The sequence below is a fragment of the Sander lucioperca genome, chromosome 19 (genome assembly GCF_008315115.2).
Source record: "Sander lucioperca isolate FBNREF2018 chromosome 19, SLUC_FBN_1.2, whole genome shotgun sequence".
Taxonomy (NCBI): domain Eukaryota; kingdom Metazoa; phylum Chordata; class Actinopteri; order Perciformes; family Percidae; genus Sander; species Sander lucioperca.
In genome coordinates this window covers 6,639,159-6,660,168 of record NC_050191.1, presented here as the reverse complement: position 1 = coordinate 6,660,168, position 21,010 = coordinate 6,639,159, and the positions used below count along the sequence as shown (strand labels likewise).

General features: G+C 39.4%; 1 protein-coding gene across 33 annotated transcripts in view; it reads left to right on the top strand.

Annotated features, from left to right (window-relative positions):
* afdna (afadin, adherens junction formation factor a) overlaps positions 1-21,010 on the top strand; it is a 111,367-nt gene that overhangs the window by 70,620 nt on the left and 19,737 nt on the right. For all 33 annotated transcript variants that reach the window (XM_035995572.1, XM_035995596.1, XM_035995594.1 and 30 more), the window contains 6 exons: positions 12,098-12,163; positions 12,278-12,351; positions 14,869-14,987; positions 16,962-17,162; positions 19,739-19,830; positions 20,090-20,284. In XM_035995572.1, the coding sequence (XP_035851465.1) occupies positions 12,098-12,163; positions 12,278-12,351; positions 14,869-14,987; positions 16,962-17,162; positions 19,739-19,830; positions 20,090-20,284 (747 nt within the window). The remainder of the gene's footprint in view (positions 1-12,097; positions 12,164-12,277; positions 12,352-14,868; positions 14,988-16,961; positions 17,163-19,738; positions 19,831-20,089; positions 20,285-21,010) is intronic.

Sequence of the window (21,010 nt, the reverse complement as noted above, 5' to 3'; positions counted from 1 at the left end):
TGTATCACTCTCTGTCTAAGTTGTTTATTTGTTTATTATGTATTGACCAAACCTGTGGTAATTATACAAAACCACCACTGTGTTTTAATATGGTATCTGTATATATGGTAGCTATGGTATCCGCAAAATAAATTAAGATTGATGCAAAGTTGGCAAATTTACCCAACTATTTTTGCTGTGAATTTTGATTGGTGAACATTGTTCACCAATCAGAACACTGCATACTACAACAACGTTTCTGTAATCCCAGACTTTAACCATCACTCCTCAATAAACTGCCTCCTAATCTGAGATCATTTTCTAGTTAAAGAGCCAGTTATCATTATGGAGTTTCCATGTTTTTTAGGAGTTTGCTCACACTAATACATGTAAAAAAATGTTTTGCATTGATTTAGTAAGAAAGTGAAAATATCAAACAAAAATAGGCGTATTAGGTATAAATACATTTCATTCTTTATTTGAAAGTCCGGGCCCCTGAGTGTCTGCTTAGAGAGATTCTGGCCCTTGGAAAAATGTAGTTGATGACCCCTGGCCTAAAGGAATAGAGATGGACGTGAGCTAGATGTGATTTTAGATCAGGATAATTAGGATGGATGTGTTTTCAAGAGTTTTCACTCCGCCCAACTCAGGGTTTCTTAAATTCCTGAAATTTAAGAATGTGAAGTTTGAATGAAGAGTTTACCCTTCCACTAATAAAGAGATTATTATTTTCTATACAGATGACAGATGTGCACACTGGCGGCATCTACTGGATGAAATCAATTTTACTGTGCACAGATTGCCATACTGTGGACACCAACTTAGTAAACTCTGTGATGTTCCTAATTGATAGTTTTGTCTGTAAAACGTCAGATAGTAGTGAAAAAAATGTGCCCGAGGTGACCTTCTGAAATTGCGTAATTTGTCAGTCTAAAACACAAAAATATTGATTCAGCTCTACTTTCAACTTGACATTTATCTTGTCTTGCAGCTGGGTGAAACCATGAGCACACAAGACTTAAACATTAGATACATAAAACATTAAACATATAATAAAAACGTGAAAAAAGAAATGCTGGAACCCACCACTCAAATGAGAGAATAACAGAAAATCTCCAACCCAATCCTCAGTGGTTAAAACAAACATCTGCATCATCAGCTGAGCATTTAGCAGTTAGACCAACATCATGAGGGATACATCATCATCATTAACCTGGGTCTTGCTTAACATTCATAAAAGCTCAAGTTTCCAACACTGACCACCTAGTGTGGGGTTTGTGTATATTCGTGTTTTACATTTTCTGTGAGCATTTTAGCGTTGTGTGTGGAGTCACAAAAGTCCAAGGTACACTGCGTGCACCTCAGTGCCATCCCAATGTCCCATACATTGCTTAGATTTGAATTTTAAAACTGCTAAGAAAAATGCAGCACAGTTTGATGTCCACGTTGACTAACATATTTCCTGTGAGGGAAAACCTGAACTTACAAGCCAAACGGTTTATGTAATTCTGTGCTACGGCCTCAGATGGGATCCCTCACTGTGAAGTATCTTATCATGTAGATCTAAAGCCATGTAAAAGTCTGTTCTGCCTCCTTCTGCTCTTTTTCAATGAACAGGTAGATTTGTTTTGTTTTTTTGCTATGGTTTGTTACCAGCCAGCGTAGGTGAGGCTGATGCACCATCTTGTTGTGTTGCTGCATCCCGTTTTGTGCTTTTCTGCTACTTTTTTAACGATGAAATGGATAAAGTGCGTGAAAGACCGATATAGTATTTGTTCTCTTGTGCGAAACATAAGGACTCTTTCTCTCTTCCTTTAGAGTAGAGTGAGTTTCCTGCTGAAGGCGAAGTGTGTGTGTGTGTGTGTGTGTGTGTGTGTGGGATGTACTAAGGAAACCTCCTTGCTCTGTTTATTTTCAAAATTGTGTGGACACATGAGGAGGAAAGTGTGTGTGTGTGTGGGATGGAAAAGGCAGGTAAAGAGAATTTTGTCAAACAGCTGCTTGACTTCTCGGTAAACTGGGCTGAGCTCTGTCCTGTTATATAACTGTGTGTGAGAGAGATATTTGCCTGGTAGAGCTGCAGCAAGGCTCCACCTCACTCTGACCAGCCAGTGTCCCAGCCAGCACTTCACCTCTGGATCACCGCCTGGATTCAATGTTTCTAGAAACACGCCGCAATTAGGAACTCGTGGAGGAATTTTTCTGCACTTGGGAACATTTCAGGAATTTACCGCATCTTTTTTTAACCATATATTGGAATTTATAGCTGTTTAATTTTACACAACCGGTTTTATAGTTTTTTTTTCACTAAACTTTTTAAAATGACCTACAGTAAACTTCCACTACTTTTTGCCACACACGTAGAAATTCACATTGCTTTTTGTCATCCCACCTTCCCAGCTGTAAATAGTGATTTTAAACGTAGACGTTCAGCTGTATGGATTACTCCCAGCCAGTGTAATTGAGGCGTTCTGGACTTGTCAGTGCACGTTAGCAGGTTGAAGCACTCTCCGGGATAAAGGAGGTGTGCGTGCATTTGTGTGAGTGTGTGTGTGTGTGTCCCAGTCTGGACGTCCCAGCGTGAACTGGACAACGCTGCCGAGCGGCTGCAACATGTGGTTTTCTGTGGTGGGCAAAAGAGACGAGGTAACAGTGCTTTAATCTTTGTACAAAGACTTATCATGGTACATTTTCTTGTCTCTTCTGAAGTTTCTCAATCACCTGCGCTCTTGTGTGGTGTCATTTTTGAATGAGCTAAATATAAAAAGTGATTTGAAATTTGTGCGTACGCTCGTGCACATTCAAGCCAGATTAAGAGTGTTTGTTCTGCTCACTAATTTCTCAAAAGACCGGATTCCTTTTTTTACCTTCTTCATATTCTCTTTCTCTTTGTTGCTGTGGCTCTTTAATACAGTGACTTGATTTAATCGCACCATTCGAGGGTGCACAGTGAAGTTGTCTGCAGCTGGTTCAATATTGAACACACGTGAATAATAGCAGGCCAATGTGGATTTATCATGCGCCCTCCAGTGTGATGGCCTCCAGGTTTGTCACTTCTCACTATTTGCTTTTAGGGCTGATCTGTTAATGGTTAAACTAAGGTTCACACAGGAGACACAGATGGTAAAAACACCACATTTTGAGCAATGTCCTCAGTAAGGTTAAGCCATTTGATTATATGTTATTGATCAATATTACACTGGCTGTATGTTTTAAGCCCTTGATGTAAATTCAATCTAATAAAACACTCAGATTAATCAGAAATATGCATATTAGTCTCCATATTCTGGTCTTAAAGTAAGAATTATTGGAGGGAGTCTTTTCCTTTTTGATAGCCATAAACCTCTGACTACTGTTTTCATAATTAACAAACAAAAAACTAACTATTGTTTGCAGAGTACTTTAGTTTAAAAATAGTGTTTGTCAAGCAGGTGTTGCAGTGATTGATCTGTTTAAGCCCTTTGTCTCCCTCTGTGGAGCAAACAAGTGCAGGAGATTGCCGTGAGATTTATATCCTTAAAAATATTATATAAATCATTGTTTACTCATTTTCTATCACAGTAAAGAACGGAACATTTCCTCTGTGCAGATTTAAACATCTAAAGCTACATTTGCATTATGTTGCGATCCAGTTTCTCAGAGACATGACATTGTTTCATGCAAGAGAGAGCTTTATACCAAAGTAATTTGTAAAGGTCAGGAGTAATTGCTCAGCCTTTTGTGTGCATTTATAGACGCTACAGTGTGAAATTGCTGGAATTTTAAAGTGAGTATTTATGCAATCATAGCTAAATGGTAATTAATAGTCTTGAACTAAAGCAAGGTGTTTGAAGTATTTTATTTGTGTGTGTGTGTGTGTGTGTGTGTGGTTTGCTGATTGAAATGTACTAGAGGTGGAACAATAGTATGAGAGGGTTACCCCCTGTGAGGGCTGAAACAATGGGAGGAAATACCCCACACACACACACACACACACACACACACACACACACACACACACACACACACACACACACACACACACACGGTTTCCTGTGAAGCTGCCGGCAGGAGGTGTTTACAAGGTACGTGGAAGAAAACATTTGTACATCTTGGCGCTCATTATAAAAGCCACCTTTTATCTTGTGATAGGATCACAATTTGGCTGAATAGTATAAAAAAAACGGGGACATGCTTGCAGGAAAAGATTAGTGCACATTGTCGTCTTCTTCTTCTGTGCTTACTAGCTGAAACAATTCCTATCTTAACACATCAGGTCATTAGTCATGATTTTGATGTGTTTGTTGTTGTTTGTGGTTGTTTGTGGTCAGCTCTGCAGTCTGAATGGCTACTGAGGTTATCGGAGGACACTTCCACTTTGATGTAACCACGTTTGAATCCTGGAGTATCCTCAACTTCCTAGTGTTTACCACAGAAAGGCGATACCCAAGTATAGCAATTTCGGCCATGGAGTGTACAAATACTGTATGGATTTCCTTCAAGCATGCACACATCTACAAGCAGTGCTGTGTTAAACTGTTTTTGAGGGCTGTTTCATTGTAAGCCAGTTTCAGAGCTGGTCTGTTGACAAAGCAACCAGAAAATGCAAAATTAACAAAGGAGCCGGTAGTTAAAACTTGGTATTTGTAGCCTTCATATTAAAAATAAGTACATTTTGCAACATAATACAAAGGCATCTTGCAATGTCATGTCACTGTGGCATAGAAAAGACTTAAATGAGTATCAAATAAACAAATAAATAAGTCCTACTGACCAATACGTAACTACAGTTGCACTTTTACTGATTACGCTGTGTGTGTAAAAAAAAGGGACCTGTGTATCTTCTTCATCTAAGCTTTTCTATTTCAGAAAATAACCGCATCAAAGCCTCTGCCCACCCACGCAGGTGTCAGTTATTTTGGGTGATCAGACATCTTCTCAGGTTAAAGTTGGGTGCTGTTATAAACTGCAAATTTTGCTGAAGTCATGAAATTGCATTTACTAAAGAATTATAAAGGTTTTAAAAGCCGTCCTGTCCTAACAGGTGCAACAAAAATTAAAATAGGAGAGTCAAGGAGATGTCAATCACCCACAGGCTGTACATGCCTGAGAAGATGTCTAATTCCCTTAAATGACGAAGATACCTGTGTGGGTGTGCAGGGCCTTTGAACACCTCTGACTTCCAAGCTTCCTCTTTATGGTTTAGTGGTTTACAACTTCAGAAAGACTCCAGAAAGCAGGTTGACGTGCATTAACATTGTAATCTTGGTGTGTCGCTCACCAGCCTGCATTAGCGGTAGTTTCTTGTTTCTGTGGATCTGCAGTAGAGGTCAGTTTCTCAGCGTGAGTCAGTCGCAGTATGGATCAGGAGAAAAAATGTCACATCACTCTGACTCTGCTGTTCACACAGAAACACTTAAAGCCCATGGAGTGTGTCTCAGGGACTTTGCATAAGAGACTACAGTGTTCCTAACTTGTTAAGAGATCATTTGTGACAATAATCTGACTAAAAACAATATGTCACTTGTGCTGAAACAGTAAGTACATTCGTTGGTCAACAGGGAATTCATTGGCAACTATTTGGATAACATTGATTAATCATTAGCTTTATTTATATATTTGAAGACGTCACCTTGGGCTCTGGGAAACTGTGACGTTTTTCATAATTTTTCTGACATTTTATAGACCAAACAACTAAGACATTTATTGAGAAATGTGCAGTTGGTTGTCGGAATACATTGCTTTACATCTCTTTCATATTCTATTTAAAGGACCCTTGTTTTCATATTTTTACTGGCTTTAAAAGTCATATCAGGGTCACTGGAATAACTTGTCCTTTTAAATTAGCCGGAATGTTCCTGAGCTGGAAAACATAAACAAAGAAGGAATAACATAATTCTTTGCCAGAGTAATACTTGTTTTTCTCAGTACAACCTTTATCTACTTTTCTTGATATTTTGCTTGGTCGTTGAGAGAAAACACTTTAATGCAGCAACTGTATTTCCTTAGTTCTTTTACAGGCTAAAGTTCAGAGGGGGATTTTGAGTGTGCAGCCAGCAAGCCTTACCTCAGGCAATTGGTAGAAATGTGTCCATGTTGCTGTCCACACCCAAACTTATATCCGAACATAATTCAACCTAAACCACTTCAGGATGTGAGCAAGATTTGATCAGAGAGCATAAAGGTCTGACAGTATGTGTTTCCTGACGTGAGAAGTGTTCAGAATTTGTTATTAAAAGTCATGGCCTATCCATCAAGCCGACACCATCCTTCTTTTAATACAGACCTGGCAGCTTTTAAGGTGCGCTTGATTTGTTTTCCAGCTATTTCTACATAACTAGAGGCATGCACACATTCACAGGAAACATTTTGTCTCGTAGATGTTTTGCAAAAAAAGGTGTGTTTTTATGTTGATCAGTTGACAATGTTTGTCACAAGCATCTGGTTTCACTCTGACCGACACCCCAACATCAGCTACTAGTTTTAAAGCTTCATTATCACAACAAACCTGCTGTGTGTCTACACGTGCACAGGTTTAACATGCCCATGCATCTTTACAATTCGCCTGTCGATGATGTGTTTGCATGACAGAAAGTAGGGAATTACATTTGGCTGTTATAATTATATTGAGCTGTGTGTCTTTGCACCTTGTAGCTGCTAATCAGGGTGATAGGCAGAAAGAAAATGTAGAAAACAATCCACTAAATAGCTCAAGTACATGTATATGAGAGTCCTTCCTACTTTCGTGACACATTGGTATGATCGCTGTTGTACTATATGATTTCCCAAGCTCCACACCCATTTCATATGAAACAGGCTGTTTGGGTTTTAACATTACCGTAACGATAGCAATATTCCTGATCCACAAGACTGATTGGCTGGAAGTGTTGCTGGTAGCATAGCCTCCCCTTGCTTGACATACCATGTCTATAAAGGATCTCTACCACTAAAATAACTTGTTTGTTTCATCACACCTGGAGGCAGTTTCACTGTTTCGTCGAAACAGTGAGAAGGACATGTACCACACTCTCTCTTCAACAGCATGTAAATTACATCTCTAATTGCAAAATCCTCCACAAGACCAGATTATTTTTTTCTTAAAGGTGCCCTGCCACACAAAACCGTTTTTACTTGTATTTTTTTTTTTAAATATGTTAGGTCCATATGTGTTTGTGTTATATCGCAAATGTGAAAATGAACTGCTACCTCCTCTGTCAGCTCTAGCCACTGAAAAGAAATAAGCGGAGAAATCAGGCCAATTACAAAAGCTGGTCAGTCTGACGTGACGTGGATGCTGATAGCCAGGCTCTCATTGGCTAGCTGTTAGCCAATCAGAGTCAAGCAGCTTAGCTCGTTGAATATTAATGAGAACTGGCACAAATCGAGTCTTCCTGCAGGCTTTCTATACCACGCTAGAATGGCTTGAAACAATGTAACCACAAAAAATGTTACAGAGTCCATGGTAGAACTTCAGACATTACCACAAAGTAATGAAATACGCGTGGCAGGGCACCTGTTAAAGAAAAGCTACTTTAAAAGAAATAGTCTTGGCTCATACGGACATAGAAACCCATCCTATAGGCAAGATAACGATTTTGAGTTGGTCTGAAATTTAGTTTCAGGTTACAGCTACTGTACCTTAACAGCTTCCTCTGTCTGTATAACAAGTTGGCTGTGTGCTACAGTTCATGAGTCAATTAATTGCCATCAAAGGACAAGAGACGACGCTCCGTAAAACAGCTGATGTGTGTTGCACTGAATTCAGCTTTACAAACTCAGGTCAATTCAAACCGATGCAGCAGAAATGCTCGTATGCACATTTGAAGTGCCGTTTTTTTTTAAATTCTGTGATACGATGATGCACAGGAAAACTTCTTCTCGAAGCTGTGGCCCCTTTGAACTCCTCTGGGACCCCTTGCTTTAACTCGCTAAAGGCCCCTCTGAACACCCTCAGGGGATTCTGGGAATTCCCACAAGTGTCGTTGGAGTCTGATTTGGTGCCCCAAATCCCCCACTCTGGATACGTGCGTGAAGCTGTGGCTCCATCTGAAACAAGAGGCTCTTTAATGTCTTCTGTAATGTACAACAGACTTTAAACAGTCAGAATGATTCAGTGTTCTGTGCTGAACTTAATGTCACTCACAGGAAGTTCGTGCCTGCATGAATCCAGCCTCATTATTACATGTACACGCACAAAAAAACACAGAGTTGAACCATTGTGGGTCAAATAGTTTGCTGCTCTCTGCTTTCTTTTTGTACTGGGGAAACTGGGACACAGATCTGTGGATGCTGAAGGACGTGACAAATGCTGAATGTGTCTCTATTCACTCAATTCACATAGTAAATGAATAGAAAACAGATTTGAGGAATAAGACAGAGCTAAACTTTTGTGAGTTAAATTAAATTGTAGCGATACAAATAGAAATTCAAGTAATTGCGACAAATACCAAACTCTGGCTTTCTCCTAAACTCATAACACATTTGGCAGAAATATGTGCCACAGTGTGAAAGCCCTGGAATGCATTTGTTTCATTTAGATGAAGGCAACACAAAGCTCATTGTTATTTTATAACAAACTGATCAGTTTGAACCTTTTTGAACCCAGACTTTTTTTTGCACCCGCATATTCAAAAGTTGTTTCCTGCTGCAGGAAAGCGAACAAAGTTCTCATGCAACAAGCCAGTGATCTGCAGTGTAGATGATTATTAAAAAATATTGAGAAAGCCCACATTAGCTGCTAATTATGAGCGAGGGTAATGGAAGTAATTTAAAAATGATGGTGGAACGTATCAGTGTTTGAGCTAGAAATTAACATTTCATTTCTACTTAAAGTCGTTTTTAAATCAGATTTTTTCCCCCTTTTTTAAAAGGTCCATTCAGTAGCTGTTCTAGAGCTTTTGATCATATCACATGATTGTCCATGATGAAATGAGCTTCAATAATTTATTGTCAAATGGGCAAGCTCCATCTGATTATGAACATCATGTAATTTGATCCAAAGCTTGTGCTGAGACGGTTATGTGATATAATAGTCAATGAATTCATGTACTTAACAAATAATTGTTGGCTTTATTGTCCCTACTGGTTTTCTGTCATTTCTGTCATCAGGTATTTACAGTGCATGCAGTTCAATGTAATATTAAAAGGTCTTTAAGTCTGCAATTTAATTGGAGTAACACTGTAGAAACCCTGCAGCTCATACTGGTGTCTTTATCTTCTCTGCTACATCTGATGAAACTGTTAATACATGTAACCTGCAAACAGCTAGAGCTATTAACCTGAGTGTAAACCCCTGCCTCTGCTTTACAAGATGTGGCTTCACATGCACACTGTGCCACGTTGCCAGGTCTGACGAATGGCAGCGTTTAGTAGTCTTTTTAATCCACTCCACAGTGTTATGGGTGAGTTTATAGACATGCTGTGATTCTTAATGTCTTGATAAGTAGTGCGTGCCTCCTGAACCTGATCCTGTGGCGTTTTCTGTTTAAGCTTTAAACTGTTTCCTTAAACCTTCTTTAAAAGTAGAAGCAAGTCTGAAACAAATCAAGATGTCTTTTAGTTGTTTTGTAGTTATTCTTTTTGTTTGCACTTAGTTGCCTTCCCAACAGCAAAACAAGAGAATTCATCAATATATCTTCACTTGAGACAAACCAGAGTTTTAAAGTCTTGAAGTGTTATTGTGTATAGTATGTATATATAGTGAATATTTAGTACAGTGGAGTGTCTATAAAGAAAATATCTTTTTGGTTTCTGGTTCTGCTGTTGCACAGACTTTGAGGATAAACATGTCAAAGAAAGCGTGTGATACGTCTGATAACATGCCAGAACTTTGCTCCAGTGTAAACCACCTCCCCACTTCACAAGAAAACCACAAACAAGCAGACGCTCTGGCGTGCGTGCGTGCGTACGTGTGTGCGTGTGAGCGTGCATGTTTGTTCCCTTTTTATTTCTGTTCTTTGTTGCTTATTGGTAAAAGAATTTGGTTTAAAGAAAATAAACAGATTCCTGTATGGAGATTTGATTGTTACTGCGGCAAACGTTAATAAAATACAGCAAAGAAAACTAGACTACAAGCAGGTAAAAACGAAAGATAAAAACACTTGTGAATGCTTTTGACTGCTGCTTGAGCTCTATAAATGTCTTGAAATGTCTCCGTCTGGCATGTTGGTGAACTTGTTACCTCAGATAATGAAGGCTCAGTGTTGTTTTATTCAAACCCTGTTCTGTTCAGTGTCAACACTCATGAATAGTTGAGTATAAATGAGTGTTTATAAATCCCTGGCGGTGCTGGACTCCCTTCTGGACCAGATTGTTCAGTCAGTGCTGCTGGATGTTACTGCTGTTTCTGTGTCAACCAGTTACGTCTCGAGATGGTCACGATGTCCGATTAGGTGCTTTCAATTCCTCTCTGGCTTGAGACAGACTTTTGAGATCAGGTGTGTCCGTGGTCTGTGTCTGTGTGATCCAAAACATTATGGTGGATGTAAAAATTGTCGAAATAGGCAAAAGATGGCAAAAAAACGTACATATGTTTCTTTTGGAGTCTTGGGAACATCCTATATGTGGAAATGACATGTCTTGATATGACATGACAACTTACATTTATTATTATTATTAATTTCTCTTCCCAGTGCTCCACATCTGTTGGTTTTGGGCATTTTTTGGGTTGATGTTGTGTATTCAGATCCCAGCAAAAGTTGTATCTAACAGTCTTCAAGTCCAGTAGTACCATAGTTTTATCCTGTTTGAGCAGAGGGGTTTAGTGCCTTGCTCAAGGGCTTGTTGAAGAAGATACTTACTACTACAAAAAAATCAAGTGTTTCCTTCTTATGTCATGATTATGAGAATATTTTTTCCATACTTAGTATCTATCTCATAACTATCTATTATGACATATGATTCTGAGAAATAAAACAAGAATAATGAAAAAACTAACTTACCGGTAGGTTGATTTCCAAGTGGTGGAAATGGGCTTCCATATAAAGGAGAGTATTACTTAATTTCTTTCTTTTTAGCAATCATTTGCTTTGTTTGAGTGAGTTTGAAAGCTTGAAATCTTGCCCACTTACAAAACTGGAAAGTAAGAGGTGAATTATACTGGCCGTTCCCAACCTGGCACGCGCCATCGTGATGTCAAAATGACGTAGATCTTGCCGGCGCGCCTGGATTTATAGCTCGCGAGCCTCTTTTTTTTTTTTTTTTTTTTCAGCGGCGCATGACAAAGCGGAAACAGGAAGCATGAACGAGCTCCTGGGCAACGTGATGCCAGGACTCCCAGAGTGACTGCAAGTCTCTCTTGTAAACTTAGCAGCTTAAGATGAGTTTGTTTATGGTGAATGAAAGGCTTGATCCGACCAAGTAGGTCATCGAATCAAATCAAAGCATTGACGTCAATGCTGCTGCCAGTTCTGCCGTTGTTTACCTTTTTCTTCTTCTTCTAGTCCGTAGAAAGAGCAAAGTCGGTAGCCTTTCCTTATTAGCGCCACCTCTGTTCATGAGAAGACGGCAACTAGTGTCGCGCGACCACCAGCGCGGGTTTAAATAGTTACAGCGATTTCATGACGTCACATATGCACGCGCCAGAATACTTTCCTCGTCAAAATGCAGTGTTTCCCCTGATGCCAGGAAACGATGTTTGTACGTTACAACATAACTTATTCACACCACGAGTAAAACCAGCGTTGTACTGTATAGACCACAAAGGCGTCACTACTCTCTTGTGTTTAATATCATATTTATGTTTTCTTGCTTTGATTTTTTCATGACTTGTCCACATTCCTTTCTTTCAAACTACATTGTTTGCACACAAACTGCAGCACATTTGTCTTCCAAACGATCTCCGACCAACCTGTTCAGGTGCACTCAGGTGAAAGCCACAGTTGGTGTTTGAAAAAGTGTTTGTCACCACATTTTTAGGGAAACAGCTGCTGGAGTCAGACTCTACTGCTAGCATGAAAGCATCCTAATACTCATTCACTTTGTCCAGAGACTCACACTGGCCTCAGACCTGTTCACTTGCACTTTTGTTGAATTATTTATTGTGTCTTATATGCTTTCTTAAAATTTGTGGGTATGTGAACTCTTGTTTTGTTAGTTCATTGGTTAAATTGGTTGTGTTTTTTCTTCTCTCTCTCTGTAGGGTGCTGGTCAGGAGAAGCTGGGCATCTACATCAAGTCTGTTGTCAAAGGAGGAGCAGCTGACGTGGTTAGTGTACACACAGATACTGGAACCATCACAGAAAAGTATGAAAAAAAAAAACCCCACATCCACAGTGACTCATGCTTTGGTGTGTGTGTGTGTGTGTTTTTGTTTATACAGGATGGACGTCTGGCTGCAGGTGACCAGCTGTTGAGCGTGGACGGGCGCAGCCTGGTCGGCCTATCACAAGAGAGGTAAATGATCCAATTAGTACTGATATTTTAAAGTTTTTCTTTGTTGGCTGCAGTGCTCAGAAATCACGCAATGTGATGCCACCTAAATGTATGCTTATGCTGATTTTCATTTGCACATTTAGAAATGTGGAAATTCCCAGCTGAGGGGTGTAAATTATGATTAAACCGTCATGATATCCCTATGAAAAAACACCAGGGAGGAGAAGTGAGTGCACACATGGTATTCTCCTGTTTATATGCTCAACCACCTACCGCACAGTGTTGACGTATTTATGGTCATGCCGATGACGAAACTAAATTTGAATTCTATTTTGAGAAACATTTGAAAAGTAAAATATCATGTTGTCGTCAGATAACCACATCTTGGGGAAACCTCAGGGTTGAGACATCTTGAGGTTCTTGCATTGAGGCGTCCCATTTGTCCTCTTAAAGAAAAAAAAGACAGAATTTTCAGCAGAAAAGGGTGTGCGTGTTTTGGCAGCAGTGAAGTGTTCGTGGCTGACGCCCCACTCAGATTAATCCAGTTATTCCTCTCTCCCTCAGCATGTACAGGCTTGGTGTTCATTGTTGTTGCTTACTGTGTGTCAGCCCCAAGAAAAACTGGATTTACAAATTGATTTGCTTGATTGCTTTAGCGTGCAGGTCGCAGGTGGGAGCAGTTTATTTTATCTGGTCATTTCAGGTCACCTAAGACTTAATCTGATGGTTTTCCTGTACATTTGTGAACTTTGTAGTCATGGTTATCACCCTGTGGTCACCTCGTACTCAGGTTACTTCCAACAGGTTAAGATTAAGTATGATTCGCAGCCTGTAGTCGTATACAGTATATGTTAAATCCTGTGATATTTCCAAATGTGGGTTTATTCCCCGTTCTCTGCTCAGCATCAAGCAGTTGGCGTTGCATTCCCCGAGTTCCATCCAATCAAACACACATGGCTCATTACCTTGTGTGATCTACCCTTGAACTATTTATGGGATTTGGTTAAAGCCCTGTGCACATGTTGCTGTTAGGGAAAATTGTGTGTGTGTGTGTGTGTGTGTGTGTGTGTCACAGCGGGATTGTACCCAATGTAGAGTGAAGTGAGTCTCTGGCAATGCCTGATATAATCCCTGCCTCCTCTGGTTCATATTAAAGGTCTTCTAGTTTATTTTCTGCCTGTTGGGAAGCCAGTAGACCGAACTTTACAAGTGTTTTCCCATAATGACTAAAATTTTTATTAGTATTGCACTCATACTACATATTTATAGTACGATTAATGCGATGAGTTGATCGACAGGAAAAAAAAATCAACTATTTTGATAATGTATACTTCATTAATCCCGCAAGGGGAAATTACAATGTTTTCACTCTGTTGTTATTACACACATTACGCACAGGCCTGAATTACCACATGCTCAGTACCTATACATGCACTAATGGAGAAACGTCAGAGTGAGGGAGCTGCCCAAGGAAAGGCGCCCCGAGCAGTTGGGGATTCGGTGCCTTGCTCAAGTGCCCAGCTAGTGGTAGCTCTCCAACTGCCAGTCCACCACCATACTTTGGTCCGTATGGGGACTTGAACCTGCGACCCTCCCAACTCCCTACTGACTGAGCTACTGCCACACCCAATACTTAATGGATTCATTGTTTCTGTCACTTTTAATGCAAAAATGTGAAATGGCTCCAGCTTCTCAAATGTGATAATGTGTTGCTTTACCTCAGTTTTACACATTGTAAATTAAATATATTTGGATTTTGGACTGTTGGCTGGATCAAACAAGCAATTTGAAGACATCACTCTGGGAAATTGTGATGTACACTTTTCACAATTTTTCCGACATTTTATAGAGAAAGCGATTTATCAGTTCATCGTAAAAATACAGACATTTGCAACCGTATCACACTGTCACATCAGTATCAAAGTATCCTAATATTTTTTTTGGGAAAATGACCTTGTTTGTTTCAGACCTTTTTCCTTTTTAAGTTGTAAATACAAAGTGTGTTCAATAATAATAAACATATTCTGCTGTGAGGAACCCAGCAGATAAAGTATATATAATAATCAATATAATGAAGTGGGCTATTCTGCATAATGAGCATTTTTACTTCTGGTACTTTTAAGTATATAATTGATACTTTAGTACTTCCACTTCAGTCTAAATTTAAATGGATGACTTTTACTTTACTTGTAACAGAATATTTCTACACTGTGGTATTACTACTTTTGATTAAGTACAAGATCTACTAGAGTACTTCTTCCACAACCTCTGGATGTGATACAACTTCAGCGCAGTATTATCGAAGGGTACCAAGAACATTATCTTCTGAATCACTTAAAAGATGAAGCTAAAAAAAGCTCATTGCAGCTAAACAGGATTAAATATGAATGTGTATTTAATGCCAACACCACCATAGAGAACAGTTTAAGTGTGTCAGATCCTTTGAAGTTGTGTTGCAAGTGTATTCATGCTCTCCATTTCTCTCCCTCTGTCTCTCTCTCTATCTCTCTCTGTCTCGCTCTCCCTGTCTCTCTTTAGGGCAGCAGAGCTGATGACGAGGACAGGCTCAGTTGTGACTCTGGAGGTGGCCAAGCAAGGAGCCATTTACCACGGACTGGCTACTCTCCTCAACCAGCCCAGCCCCATGATGCCAAGAGGTGAGCACACATACACGTGCAAAATGTTTGCTTTAGTTTCTGCTCATTTTACAGTTTCACAGTTTATGTTATACTTCAAACTCACTGCTGAAATGATGATTTTAAGGTTTCCCTTGAGTCTAAAAATGCATTACATGGACTTCATTTAGGAACCAACAACATTATTGCATTAAATCTGCATTTCTTTCTTTATTCATTTGTCTGGGTTTCCTCATGATTTTGAAGAACTTGCTTAATGATAATTAGTAGAGCTTAAACACTTGGCTGATTAATCGAATATTCAATTGAAAGCAAATTCATCTGCAACAATTTTGATAATCTAGCAATTGTTTTGGTCATTTTTTAAGATACAATATCAATCATCCTTGGGTTTCAGCATCTCCATTGTGAGGATTTTCTGATTCTTTTCTTTTTTATATCATATTAAATGGAATATTTTTTGTTTAGTTTTAATTTAAATACTTCAACTTGTGCTCTAAATAATTGTGATGTACATTTTCTCAGTTTCTGGATATTTAATAGCCCAAACAATTAACCAATGAATCCATAAATAATAAGTAATGAATCAATAATGAATCTGCAGGTCTACTTTTAATACAGAACAAGGGAAGTACAATATGTATTCCAGCTGTTTTTCAAGCCTTAAACAATCATGAACATTATGAAAGTCTTAAATTAAAAGCCATTTGAAAAGATCACACATAAATCATAAGTTTGGCATCCTAAAACCTGCATATTATGCTGTTTAATAGTTGTAATGAATGGACTCTTGTCAGTTCAGCCAGTAGTTAATGGCTGTAATTTGGTGTTGTGAATGAAAAAAGAGAAGCAGACTTGTCCAGACAGTGTGTCCTTGTTGTCTTCTCTGTAGCGCTGTAAAAAACCAGCTTGCAGACTAAAGGATATAATGAGTGTTTGTGGCCACAGCCAGATATGTGTGTGTGTGTGTGTGTGTGAGACAAGCTTCATGTGTGTCCACACACACTCACACACTCGGCATTGAGTTTACTGGGCTGTCTGGCTGTGTGCTGGTCTTTGTCTGCTGGAATGTGACCCGAGATTCAGTCTTCTGGCCGGGCCGACCGGTGGTCCAGGATGACGCTAAACGGGTGTTTCTCCTCCCGAATTCCCTCAACCACAGTGTGTTTTCCAGTGCAGACAGTGAAATTTAACAACCAGGCTGTGAAGGACGCTGGTCTTTCTTTAGTAAAGTTAATGTAAGGAAACTGGACAAGTCAGAGTGTAGATTCTCACAGACTAAGGAAACCTAGATGGAAAAAAGGGAAAGAAAGTGGTACACTTAAGACTCTTTTTAATATTTTAGATAAACCTACATTTGCAATTATAAATGACCAATTAAAATAGCTAAAGATGAATGTAACACATAGAAAAGCACTTCATACTATATGCATACAGTACATACAGGGAAATCTGCCAGTAAACATTTTGATTTATTGAGACAATTTGAGTCCCTTTAAGACCTCGTAATGAAAATGTGATGGCTTTTTCATGTCTGTCTCATCTCTGAATATGTTCCATGTCACTTTTATGCAAAATTCACAGAAGCTATTTTTATTATGTACTAACTCTGCACAAATCTGAATTGTAAGTTGTCAAATGAATTTAATAAAACAACGAACATCGTGAAGAATCACAAGGTTTTTGAGGAAATTCTTCTCATGTCGTTAAAAATGTATTTTTTTTCCCTCGTAGTACAGGGAAAAAGAAGTAAAAAGAAAACTCAATGTCACGGATAAAAATTATGAATATTCAGCTAAAGGATTAACATACCTCATGTGAGCGAGTCCCAACTCTACGTCACTTGATTGCTTTTTAATTACCAAAACTGCGGAATTATTTTAAGTCAAGGAGGTGTCATGTAAAAACTGCATTGCCAAAGGCTCAACCACTTAAACAACAAATTCAGAAGTCTAATCGTGTCACCCACCCATTCTCTCTCTCTCATCTCTCCAGCATCAGACCGAGGCCGCGACAAGAACGGGAAACTGCGACCAAAGAGCGAAGGCTTCGAGTTGTACAACAACTCGGTGCAGAACGGCTCTCCGGAGAGTCCGCAGGCCGGCTGGGATTCTTACCCCGAACCAAAGAAGATGAGCAATGAAGATCGACTTCTCAAGAACCGAGCCGACCACCGCTCCAGCCCCAACGTAGCCAGTAAGCGGTTTACTACACATGGTGCACTTATCTTCCATCTGTTTTAGATAAAGCAAGCATTTCAATGTTTGCTGATGATTCCACTATATGTTTAGCAGGAACTGATATTGGTGATTTAAATACAAAACTACAGAGAGAGCTACAGTCAGTGATGGACTCAATAAGGAGTAACAAATTGATTCTCAATGTATCTAAGGGCGTTTTCACACATACCTCATTTGGTCCGGACTTTCGGACTTTTCAGTTTGATCCGAACCAAAATTACAGGTGTGAAACCTCCCCCGGACCACGGTCCGGATCAAAAGACCAAATTTTGGTCCGACCAAAAGAGGTGGTCTCGGTCCATGGTCCGGTTCGTTTACAGTGTGAAAGCATTTTTTGGATGGTTCGGACTTTCGGACCAAATAGAAGAAGCTCTGGCAGGCTCTCCTTGTGTTACAAGACTGGGGAAGCTCCTTTAAGGAATAGCTCGGTGCTTAGTGTGTAGGCTACATGAGAGAGTGACGGTGAATGCGCTCAGAGCATACAGCTGTCGGCTATCAGAGCAGTGAATACATCAGCAGTTTATTTGTTAAGTGGTAGTAAATGTACAGTGCAGGTTTCCGTTTGTCTCTGAATAAATTCTCCAGAAAGTTCCAGTGTCTTGCTTCTCAACATCACAACAAAACAAAAAGAGCCGCGGCAGTAGAGGAGAGCAGCAGTCAGCTGAAAAAACTCCGACACAGAGAGAAGATACGAGAGGACGGGGAAGCCCGTCTACAAACCAATCAATTAAAAGTATCTGGAGACGCAGCTCACGTATGTGATGATGACAGGACGTAGTTTTGTCACGTATAGATCTTTAGTGCGCTTGCATAACTGCAGTGTGAAACCAAAACTTACCGGATCAAATGTATACAATGTAACAAAAACATGACCCTTGGTCCGGACTTTCATGTGTGAAAACGCCCTTAAACTACCTGTTTAGTGATGGGAACTCCTTTTTCTTTATGTTCCAAACCGAAACTTGAACTCAGCATAGAGCAACATTCTGTAGAGCAAAGAGAAGAGGCTAAACTTTTGGGAGTGATGATTGACAATAGATTGTGTTGGGACAGACATGTTCAGAAACTGGTAACTAAAATGGGCAACACCTTGTCTGTTATTAAAAGGTGTGCAAAAAACTTAACACCACACACCGTTAAACAAGTACTTCATGCGGTTTGGTCAAGCACTTACCAAAACACTACAAGTATTTCAGAATAACGCAGCACGTGTGGCTCTCTCATGTGGGTTTAGATCAAATGTTGATAAAATGCATGAAAGCCTCTCATGGTTTAAAGTTAAAAATAGATTTGTGTATTCACTAATGTTGTTTTTTACATAATGTTACAAAAACACCTTTTACTTTATATACAAAACTATCCTTTAGTACTGATACACATCATTGTCCAACGAGGCATGCAGTAGGAGGTAGTTTTATTTTACCTATAGTGAAAACCAAATCAATTCAACGTTCAGAGCAATGTGTGAAGGGAACTCTCTCCCAAATACTATCAAACAACAAAACACTCAGTATGGTTTCAAAAAATCACTTCAGAAATATTACCTTCAAAGATATTTCAATATTTAATATCAATTGAGAGAGATTCTGTTATAGGGCTTTTTGTTATGTTATTTTTTTTTTTAAATTGATCTATTCGGAGTAGCGTAATCAAAAAATACTGTCAACAGCCATAAAAAAAAATCAATTTTCTCCCGTTTTTAGGAATAAAATGCTATATAAATCTGGCTATGAATGATATATAAATAAACCCCTCTGTAAAATCCTTCAGAATATAGATATAAATAAAACTGCAAATGTTGGTGTATGTAAGTGCTACTAAAGTGACGATTTCTTGCTCAGAGTATGAGAACAAAACCTTTTAAAAATATGGATTGTAAAATTCCATGTGTTGTAAAATAAACACCTAAATGTGTATTTTGGTTGTTTTCTTTCCACTGGTCTGAGAGAAGACAAATAGCCCAATATCTCAAAATTGACCATTGCATGAAAACATTTTTTTGAGAAAAATATCCATGTTACATATTGATTTCTAACTGTTGTGTGACTTAACTACACCTGTTTAATGCATTGGACTTCTTCATTCAATTCAAGGATAGCGTTGTGTAATAACACGTTACATGTTATCACATAACATTTCCACCTAATTTAGGCAGCAAATTAAGCAGAAAATTGTAATGATCTTTGGTTAAAAAAAAGAAAAGAAGGAAAGTATCTGTGGTGAAAAAACATCACTGGGTTTAGACTTGGCATGGGCAGTAATGGAAATAGGGAAACAAAGTACTGGTGTTATTCTTTAAGTACTCCACCCTGATATGGAAACACAGTGCCACAGCACTTCTGGGCAATAACACTGTGTCTGCAAAAGTCTTTAAAAAAACAACCTCAGAAACCACTTTGATTAACCATTTTGGGTCATTTGGGCTTTGTTGATGACTGCTTTGCACCCCTAATTCATTGCTTAATTGCATTGCATTGTTAGTGAATACTTTTAACTGCACTAAAATGACTGTCTCTACTCACCCTTCATCAGATCAGAGCCAGAGTCCTGCGGGAAAAGCGGTGTACCCCGGAGGACCTGGCACTAAGATCACCTCCGTCTCCACCGGCAACCTGTGTGCAGACGTAAGTAACTGTCGGATTGAAGCTGGTGTCGTCTTTATGTGGAATGTGCCACCAGACTAGTTGAGATACAAAATATCTAGAACAGAGATGAGAAATTATTTTTCCTGTCAATGTGTTGCCTGTTTAGTATTGGGAAGGTGTCCCAAATATTTTTTTTTCACACAGTCATATCTGTTTGTTCAGTAATATATGATTACTTATGATTATTATTATATGTATATATATATATATAATATTTTTTATTTTTTTTTCCCATCAGGATGAGCCCTCCCCTCCCCGTCCAGAGGCCTACCCCATCCCCACCCAGACCTACCCCAGGGAGTACTTCACCATCCCGGCCTCGAAGAGCCAGGATCGGGTCGTTGGTCCTGGGCAGGGGCCCTCACAACACTGGCAGGGCATGGAGGACAGAGAACGCCTCCCTTTGGTCGACAACATCCACAACAGCATGCAGGTAGAGCAGCATCCAACTTTATTATCAGAAAAATACCTCAAATAGATAAATGTTTTAGGTAATCATTCAGTAACTTCTCTGGGACAGTCTGGGAACAGCAGGCCATTTTATAAACATACTATATATAAGTAGGCAGTAGCAGGCATTTACATCTGTTTTTTTTAACTTGTTTGCTTCATTCATTGTATAAAGCTGCCTACACATGATCTGCGGCAAAACAGCGAGGTAGGGCGCAGAGCAAAGAGGCAAAGTGCAGCACAGGAACGTTCTGGAATTGATTGCGCCCATGGTTGCACCTTGAAAGGTCAGCAGCAACTAGGTCAAATTTGAAATAATTTGAACTTTGAGCACAGCGGCAATTCCGAGCGGTGCGCGATGCCAGGGGTCGCGTACTTGGGCTGCACTGCTCTCCCCATAGGAAATCAATGGAACAGCCGGCGCAGAGCGGTTTTGCCGCCTATCATGTATAGGCGGCTTAAGTCAGTAGGTTTTGTTTGTTTTTCCTCTACAAATGTATAGAAATTAAATGTACAGTACTTAACTGTAAAGCATAACAAAACTGGTCTTGAAAATGTCAGGGAATGTTTGAGTCCTTCCACTGAACAACTGATGTCTTTGCATCGTCTTCTACTTCTCTTTACTTAATGTCTTTTCCCCACAATGCTCCCTCCTCATCCTCGCGTTTTTCTTTTTCTTCATCTATTTCCATCTCCCCCCCCCCCCCCC